The sequence below is a fragment of the Oculina patagonica genome, unplaced genomic scaffold (genome assembly GCF_052425735.1).
Source record: "Oculina patagonica isolate OP01 unplaced genomic scaffold, crgOcupat unplaced504, whole genome shotgun sequence".
Lineage (NCBI taxonomy): Eukaryota > Metazoa > Cnidaria > Anthozoa > Scleractinia > Oculinidae > Oculina > Oculina patagonica.
Genome location: NW_027558367.1, coordinates 1,144 through 11,199, shown reverse-complemented (window position 1 = coordinate 11,199; position 10,056 = coordinate 1,144). Strand labels below are relative to the sequence as shown.

General features: G+C 38.4%; 1 protein-coding gene across 1 annotated transcript; it reads right to left on the bottom strand.

Annotated features, from left to right (window-relative positions):
• Positions 1–1,073: 1,073 nt before the first annotated feature.
• LOC144640839 (leucine-rich repeat-containing protein 56-like) lies at positions 1,074–8,995 on the bottom strand. Its single transcript, XM_078499907.1, has 12 exons — positions 8,958–8,995; positions 8,557–8,737; positions 8,104–8,191; positions 7,156–7,216; positions 6,344–6,440; positions 5,764–5,846; positions 5,205–5,322; positions 3,561–3,789; positions 2,777–2,920; positions 2,298–2,354; positions 1,930–1,985; positions 1,074–1,229 (listed from the first exon to the last, which is right to left on the bottom strand). The coding sequence occupies exons 1-12, from the start codon at positions 8,978–8,980 to the stop codon at positions 1,074–1,076; spliced, it is 1,293 nt and encodes a 430-aa protein (XP_078356033.1). The 5' UTR covers positions 8,981–8,995.
• Between the last annotated feature and the right edge of the window lie 1,061 nt (positions 8,996–10,056).

Here is a 10,056-nt window from a genome sequence, read left to right as displayed (position 1 = left end):
TTTTGATTCATTTTTGACAACTTTTTGACAGCTTTTTGATGGCTTTGGTTTGAACTGACCAATTAAGATGCAAGAACAATAAGAAACGGAATTGTCAAATTCCACGGTCGCTCTCCGACAACTGTCAGCTCCGCCCCCATCACTGCTTGCAATTTGATTGGAAAGTTGTCACAGATGCCAAAAATTCGTCAAAAGTAATTAACGGTACGGCGTGCTGCTCTGCAAGTGACTTGGAGTGGATACGCCAGAAAATTTACATTCTGACGTCACGATGTACAGGAGCACGTGTTGTCATGCATGGGGTATTTGGGGACTATTGAGAGGCATTTGGCAGGAGTACAACGCTTCCATGTTCGCCCTCTTTTTCGCTAAGCTTTTTATTTTCAATGTTACCTTGTCTAATTTATTGTACCCTTTCCTCCGGGTCTCATGCCGCTGCCGCATTAGATGAGCAACACGTTTCCATATATTTTTGGCCACATGCTGCATCAGATTACTGACTGACTAATGACTTTAATGCAAGAAATGATTTTTTTTTAGAAATGATAGTTCCCCATTCGGATTACCAGGGTTCTTAATAGGGACCTTCAGTTCGGAATACGAGTACGAGTAAGAGTATGACTTTCGAATTTCAATCCAATTACGTTATCAGAGCCCTCAATCGTCCTTGTTGCTGACCAGCTGAAAGGAAGACTTTTGGTACGGGATTGGTGTGAAATGTGATAATCAAAAGCATAAGCACTTGGTTTGAAAAGTTGAAGCCGTACTCTACCTGGTACTTTGATCTGAAGGTCCCCAATATAAACCTCGCGGGTCGTGTATTTACTGAAATGGCCATCTATTTTGCACAAAACCAGCATGGTGACCCCCATTTTTATTTCTTTTTGGGTAATGCGCATAACATAATTGTAACCTGGACCACGTTTTCGAAAATTTTAAATACTCTTTCCTTCCCAGTGGAATCACCTTAAGGGGCAAGGGTGGGGGGAGGGAGGGGGGAATCAATTAGGAAAATCCTAGAAATTAACTGCTGTTTAAATACTTAAACTTGGAGTTAGCTTCAAGTGACATTCTTACTTGGAATACTCCTCTCTCCAAGCTTTTAGTTCTTCAAGTATATCATTCTTGCTGGCTGATGGTCCAGTGTCCTCCTCAAAACTCTTTTCAGGTGTGTAAAGCCGAGGACTTTCTAGAAACGCTATCACTGGCACCTTGGGCGATTTTAAGTCCTATATCAAGTAAAAACTGTGGTTACAAGTTTAGCCTTCAGCTGTAGAGCTAGTAGCGCTCCGACGCAGTCGGAGAAACAACTACTTGTTTGGAAAATCTCCGCTGAAATTTTTCGAGGGCTTCCATAAGGACGCACCAACTGTAAAGAAAAAATTTCTCCTAGAGGGCCGCAATACTACTTCGTAGCTACTATTTGAGTTGTCGAACAAAAAACGACCAACAAACGGCTGATAAGGGACTACGCATTGGATGGTTCCACTGCATTGTTGAGTGGAAGATGTCAGCTTTTTTTCATGCCAATAAAAGAACTCTTGCCAGATGTTTGCTCAAAACCGCAAAATACCAGACATTTTCCCCAAATTTAAAAAAAAAAAAAAAGATTTATGAATTCAAATAAATATAGACATTGCTAGAGAATTTTTTTTGCACAATTCGGAGAAATTGAGCTGAACTTGAAAACGGGTTGTTTTTAAAGTCTGTCCATATTGTAATCCATTTCTATCTTTGTCATCATTAGTCATCCTCACTCCCCGATGGTTCCTATCATTTGTCGCTTGCTGTTCTACAAAATCACAATATCACTATGAAATGCATTTTGAGCTGGTTGAAACCATGCTTATTTGCCTGGTATTTTCCTTGTCAAAACTGACATGACAACCGTCGGGATAAATGAGTATTAAATTACTCCAATTCACACACCTTTCTTCGTGACTTCAATGCTCGTGATATATTTCCACATATAACCTGACTGGAACCTGTCAGAAAAAAAGAGTTAAAAACACCACTCTACTTTAGAGTAAATCAAACTATCTTCTTTGGTTTGTTTTATTTGCAGAAAAAGGAAAGGCTATTCCATAAACAAAATTACTCAGCGTAAACACACAATCTCTCCTCACTTGTCTAGATACACTTCTTATAGTATAAGTCGGGAGAATTTGATTAAATATCGACATTTTCCATTACACAACGACCCCTTAATTTATTCTCGCAACATGGACCGAGACAAAGCACTGAACTGATATGTTTAGGAGATATTAGATGTAGATCAGGGTCAGATAGCAGCTTACCGTGAGTTAGATCACTGCTGTCATCTTGGCAAAACACTCCAACAGGGTCTGAGCTTCCTAAAAACATAAAAAACATCATTGAAATGGGTGATTACATCACATGCTGTATTGTCCTAGCTCCTTGAATAAGCACCCTGGCCCCTGTAAAATTATTTTGAAATTCAAAATTATTAAAACCCAAACTGCAGTAGACTCCCATTATCTCAAACCTCGCTTACTCATAACAGTCAAAAATGAAAGATATTACGAGGATAATTTCTTTGCTTCCATGGGGATCACAACAAGGAATGTCAAGGTTTAGACTAAGTTAACTTATTTTTTTTTAGGTCCAGCACTTTTAATAGCCTGTGTACAAAGGCTACACTTCTAACACACTCATAAATTTTATTTTTTTTATCATCCGATCAAAGAATAGTGTATAATAGGTAGTCATAACTAGGCAATGCTACTGTATAGCAACATCAAACAGCACCACCCACCTCCTGCAGATCCAGGCCGCTGCCCCATGGCACTAGCTGGTCTCTGCCGTGATGCTGACATTGGACGTGACCTTGTGGACATAGCACTGGAGGGTCTCTCTTGTCTTGATGCACCTGCAGCTGAGCCTGGTCTTGCCACGTCAACTAAAATAAAACGAAAATAAGACCCAAGGTCAAGATTTCAGCTCCCCTTGCCAGTCCATTTATTCTTGAAAATGAAGCATGTCATTTTACTACATAACTGCACTTCATTTTTAAAGCGCTTAAAGGCTTTGATACATGTACTCTTCTCTTTATCATTATTTTACTAGATCACAGTGCTGATGACTTACATATAATCTGATATACATGGTGCTTTCTTTTTGGCACTATAATGTTTATAGAGCAACATTTACAGTAGAGTCCTCGGTATCTTGAAACTCCCAATTTTCATTCCCCTTGGATAGTATTTTCTTTGTAATTTTACTGCTGAATTCTCAACGCAATTTTCGTTTCCCCTAGAGGTTCAAGAAATCAGGATTCTACTCTTATTACTATGTGTCCAAACTAAACATGCAGACCCATTTAAAAAATAAAACGTCTTGAGTTTACTTTAATTCAGAAACTTTTTCACTGACTTGATCAAAAAGTCTCTAACCTCATAGTTAGCCTGTAATTATTATTAAGAGACTGATTGAGAAAGGGTTCTATGAAATGTAATTCAAAACTCAAACAGCTGGCCAAAATAATGTTCATTCTACACCGGCATTCAATGCAAACAAGGATAATGATGATGATAACATACATGAACTGTCTTCCTGTTCGTCAATGTTAATTCCTTTGATTCCTTCACTGACCAGCTGCCAGTCTGCTTTAAGATGCTCTGGAACCTTGTTAGGCCTGTGCGATGCTGGTGGTTGCCGCAACACTGGTTTGCCATTAACTTTTTCTACCAAAAAAGGCTCATCGTCCAATACTTTGACATTGGGAACAGCTTTGTGAATTGCACTGCGATAATCATAGCTTCTCATTTCCTGAAAAAAAGCATAAAAAATATTTCAGAAGAAACTCTTACAAAATTCCTGAGAGCCATAGTCATATTCATACCAAATCATACTTACTCATACACTTAGTGGCATAAATTATTTGTGAGTTTGGCGGGGCCAAAATACCCATGGCCAGATCAAATGAGCCTTACATGCTACTGAAGTGTACCAAAAAGGTATGATTCAAGGTATTAACCACACCCAAATATCTATTTTTGGCAAAATAATTTTTCAATTTTGTCCTGTTATTGATGACAAATTGTGACAATGTTATGATGAATTAATTTATCATCAATAACAGGACAGATGCATAAAAAACTGATGTCAATTTGCTTTTTACAATAACAAAAAGCCAAAACTGATTTTAAAACAAAGGAAAGAAATGCACGAGGAAGATGCAATTGCCGTACGGCCGCAGAATCTAAATTTTGTTGCTGTAATTTGTAGAATCAGAGGCTCGTAAAATTAACAGTTTGGGGAAAATACCACCAGAAATACAAGACAAAATACTAATTGTTCAACTATCCTTTAATCCAGTGAAAATTGTTCACAAAATAATCCGCTAAAACGCGGTTCAGCTTCTTAATTTTATTGACAGCACACATTCCCGCTCAACGCTGATTTTCAGGTCTGAATCCTCAATAAACATCCTCATCTTTTTGCTCTAAGTTTTAACCGGTAAATTTTAGATGATTTCCTCATTGAAGACTTCTAGTTTTGTGGTATAATTCTCACCTCATCAAGAATGCAGCGCTAAATCAGTGCTAAAAAGTTTGACAAAACCTTTGCTGATTGCGTCAGCAACGAGTTTCATGCATCTGTACTGTTATTGACAATAAAAATTAGAATTCGCTCAGTTAATGTAAAAATATCTTTTGATATCAGGTCAGTGATTTGATATTGCAGGATATCAGGGCAGTAGACAAGATTTCTTGCCCTGGTTGTTCAAATGCTGGATAACACTATCTACCAATATCTAGGTGGATAGCCTGGTTTGTTTTGTTAACATCTATCCACTAGATAATTCATTATCCAGTGGATAGCGTTATGCACCCCTTGAACAACCAGTCCCTGATTGGTTAATTGCAAATTTGGCTATGGTAAACTGGAGTCAATGTTAAAACTGTCAAATCATGGCTGCAATGTTTTTTTTTAAAAAAATAATTCAACATTGTTGGATGAAATGTTGGAACTGTTTGACCCTCCTGTTGGGGAATGAACTGGGCAAAAATTTGACTTGAGCCAAAATTTTATCCAACATCTTCTAACTGTGTAGACCAGTCCAAAAATTTGAAACATGTTGTATTGTAACAATAAGGTCCAACAATGTTAAAAGATGCTGGATCCTGATGTTGGGACTGTTAACCAGGGCTTTTTACAAGGCCAGAGAAATCAATGTGTACCTCCTGTGACGAGAGTGGGTGTGGTGATGTGCAGATTGGATTGCCTTCTAATGTCAAGATCTTCAGTGACGAACACAGACACAAAAATTCCACCTGAGTGATGTCACTCACATTGTTGCTGATGATAAAACAAACATACATTTTACAATGTGCAAGGCTAGCCCATAACTGACAAATGGTATATGTTTGGTCAATGCAAGACTACATGTATCCAAGTGGACAAGCTGGAACAAAAAATCAAGTCTCCGATAATTAATGTTTAAATTACTATTCTTTCTTATTTCAGTCTGGTAAATGCCTGGTGTGCAAAAAAACAATCTTTCATTATTTCAGTCATTAATAATACCCACTGTTACCTATTTGCATATATTAACAGGGTTGCAGTAAAGTTTTTAAGGCACAGTGTCAACAAAGAATTCCAACAGGCCAAACTCCAACTGCATCCACCAAATCATTAAAAGTTTTAATTTGTTGGGACAGGTAGCAGCCCTTGTTATGTTTTTGACCTGAGACCCCCTCTTATCTGGAACAATGGCAATCAATCCAGGTCTGTACTCACCCCTCTAAGTCCAGAATCTCCAGCTGGTCTAACATGCTGACAGGGCTGACATCCTCTATGTGATTAAATGCCAAGTAAAGCTCCTACAACACATCAGTAATTGATTAGCTTTCAGGCCAACGTGTCCCATACCACTGCAGCATATCCCATTTCTGTGGCGTATTCATATACCCCCCACAGTAGCCTGGATTGGAAATTTCAGAGTGGTGATGGGAGGGGAGGGGAGGGGAGGGGGGGTAGAGAGAGGGGGTCAAAGGCCCAGAAATTTCCAAAAGGAGGAGGGTGTACCAAGGAATATATTTTCCCAGAGGGTCTTGTAATTTTTTTTCAACTCTTGCAAAAAATAGCACCACCAATACTTTCGTGAATTTAAACCCTGTAATTAAAACTTAATGAATCGACCTGTCATACCATAAAATTCTGGGCTTATACAACTTCGTAAGGGGTTTTGTGTGGGCTTATAAGTGGAGGGGCTTATATCTGGGGGGGGGGCTTATAATCAGATGTACTTTTTTGTTTTCAGGTAGATTGTCCTATAACCGAGGGGGGTCTAATAAGTGGGCCCGGGTACTGTTAGTACCTTTAAAGAGGAAACTGAACTAATTCCATCCAAATCACTCAGTCCAGATCTTGATAGCCAAAGTGTCCTTAGATTAGTCAAAGAGGTACCCAGGTCTCTAAACAAACAAACAAAAAACACAGCACTACAGCATTAGCATAATACATCATGTAATCCTGTTGAACAGTTACAGAAGAATCTCGATTTCTTGAACCCTCGGTTTCTTGAAACTCCCATTTCTTGAGCTAGTTTTAATTTCCCTTGGATAATATTTCTCTGTAATTTTACCCCCGATTTCTCGAACCTCCTGATTTCTTGAAGCAATTATAATTTCCCCCTTGAGGTTTGAGAAATCATGTTTCTATTGTAATTTTTAATCTAATCTCCTTTTTTTATTTCCAATACCTGTCCCTCTTGTCTACTTGATAGTGCACCATTTCGCATTCATAGTAAAGTCTGTCTCGGAGCCATGAGGCCCATACAGCCGGAGCTTATCCCGGTTTCCGTAGCATTAAGACCATTAAGCGACTAGGAGTATTTCTACTCCCCCCTGGATGGGATGCTAGTCCATCGCAGGGTTACCCCCCAGCAGTAAATTCGCCGGTACCCATTTATACACCTGGATGGAGAGAGGTACTGTGAGAGTAAAGTGTCTTGCCCAAGAACACAACGCAGCGCCCCGGCCAGGCCTCGAACCCGGGCCGTTCGACTCGGAGTCGAGCACGCTAACCATTAGGCCACCGCGCCTCCCATCATTTCGCATCATAGAGAAGTTTAATAACTTAATCATTACTTGTGGGACTTACATGTAAGTTTAAGAGCTCTGGACTCACCTTACAGTAGCTATCATGCTGTTAGATAATTTAAGCTCAGTCAAGTTTGGCAATAGAGCACCTAAAGAAAAGGAAAAGGAATGAACATTATCTACATGTACAGCTGTTGAGCAGCTGTAAATCAGGTGTGATTACCTTCCTCTGGTTCGATACTGAAGATGAAATAAAACATGAACTGAGGTTTCACTGGGAAAAGTGGGCCTTGTGCTACTAGTGTTTCATTTTTCAACAACTGATAGAGAAAATAACACACTTTACTTTCATCAAAAGTGATTCTGTGGTGCTGCTCAAAGACCATGTAGTAAATCTTGAAGGATCAAATAATAAAACTATTATTTGCTTTTTTGTCTCATGAATTCTGACATTAGACAAAACTAACAATGATGTATAACTTTCTACAGTAACATGTTGTTTCTCTTTAAGTTATATAAAACAAATTATGATGAAAGGACAGAGAAATTTAACATTTTAACCAGAGGCCTTTTAGAAAACTGAAGTCCTGTTACCTGCACAAGTTCTAATAATTAATAAATTTATTAATTTAATTAATTAATTTAGATTAAATTTTCCTTTTACGGTCAACTCCTCTTAACAGACACCGCTATAAGACGGACACCTCTTTAAGACAGACACCTGGTGTTGGTCCTGTATGCATCCCTGCCGTTTTTCAGTCATTTTACTGTAACTAAACTCCCCATAAGACAGACACCTCTCTAAGACGGACAGTTGGAGCCGGTCCCAACAGTATCCGTTTTAGAGAGAGTTTACTGTATATCAACCTTTGCTGGGCTGTCAGCCTATCTTTTACCTCCAACAAGTTTTACAATAGGTACAAACTCTGAAAAATCATTAATCTTGTTGTCTAATACAGTAACACTGAGACAACTTATAATAAAAGTGCACTTGACATATTTGATGATCACTAATAAACAATTTTTCTATACTTACCAAAATTTCCAAGACTATTTTCCCTTGTATCAACTTTCATTTCAAGGTATTCAACTTCATCAAGATTCTTGAAGCCAGTCAGTGATCTCTGGGAAAGACAACAAAACATTTCAAATCCATGTTACAGGCTCACAAAGACCTCTATTTTAATTGTCATTATTAATTTTCACCTCTGAATTTATAGAAATTGATAGCAACTACAGTTGAATCTATCCTTTGAACCTGGTTTTGATCCTATTTTTTTTCAAATTTGGCAAAAAATGGTTAGCCTGTAAAATTCTCAGTTAAATCTGTGCAACATTAACCCAGTCATGGTTTGCATACGGTTTTAGATAGAGTTTCACTTTGAATATTTAAATCTTCACTTGAAGAGTGAGTGAACAATAATGAAATGAACAATATTTAAGTAGAAATCAAAATAATTTCCTTTAGGTCAAAACTTGACACACCCACCAGTTTTGATGGTGACAGGAATTCTTCCAACAACTGGTCTGCCTCTTCATCTTGTGCTATTGGTTCAGGATTGGCAGTACTGTCATCAAACTCACGTATTCTTACAGAGGAGATTTCTTTAGGGGCTGGAGGTATGTGTTCAATTTGTTCCAGGGTTAACGTAGTGTCTTCCATCCCTAGACTAAAAACAATACAAAATCAACTATTGAACTCTCTTTCTTTTGTTTTTCTACTGACAGTAACTAATGATAAGAAAACTTGTTTAGTTTTTTCCACCAAAGTATAAATGTTAGGAGTATTTGCCAAACCCGTAACACTAGATGCTGAATTCTGAATGAAGAACGTCAAACACAATCCCTTACCCAAACCTTAACCATATTAACATCAAGGCTTTTCCTTACACAACAAGGGTCAGCATTTGCATTTGGCATTCTGCAAATATATACCCCTGCAGTCATAGGGGTGTTACTAAACTGCAGATCAGCAGACCGCGGAACCTATAATTTTACGTACAAAAAAAATAAAGTTGGCCCAGTTGACGGCACATATTCCATGGTAAATTGCCTAATAATATTATTTCTAATAATTCAATTATTTTTAAATGTCATTTTCTTTATACATACTGTACTCGTAAAGGAATTTGCGAATAGTGTTAAGGATTTTTTAGTTTTATTATTTTTACATAAAATGATGGGTTCTGGAGGTTCTGGGGTCTGCTCGCCTGCAGTTTAGTAACACCCCAGTCATAGTATGATGCCAATTTTTGCAATTTTGAGTGTCACGGTGGCTGAGAATAAGGAGATCTCAGCCGAGCGATATTAATTATTTGGTAAATAAACATGTCGTGTAATTTATGGTCCTTAACAGTATAATTTCAATAATTTGTTATTTATTTCACTATTTTAGTCTCTTCCTTGTGTTGTAAAGTCCTCCTATATGGCTACAGTACCGCTCAAATGTAAGTTGACAGTCCCTCGAGCCTCGATCCTCGAGACTCGAGACTCGATCCTCAAAACTCGAAAATTCGAGTTTCGAGTCTCGAGTATCGAGGATCGAGTCTCGAGTATCGAGGATCGAGTCGAGACAAATAATGAGCTTGTCGCTTGAATGATTCCTCGAGAATAAAATTGCTCAAGCGGGCCGCACTCTCGAAAGTTGTACTATGGAAGCCAGCGTGCCGGCTACTCATCTCTGCTGTAGCAACGCGCGCTTGGTCGTTTAATATTTCGAACCGTCCCAAAAAGTTCGAAATAGGAGCTCGAAACCGTCGATAGTGAATGAATTGAGGGAAAATCGAACCAGAAGAAACCGAGTTGGAGTTAGCGTGGTCCCGTCGAATCAACATGGACAAATACAACCTGCATTCAGGCGATCTTAGGACAAACATGAAGCACGTGTGCAATGTCACGCATACGATTGTTTGTGTTATGATTAAGGATACAAATATTAAACCTTAAAGTTCACTCAGTCATATAGTTTTCTTTTGAAAAACGCAGTTAC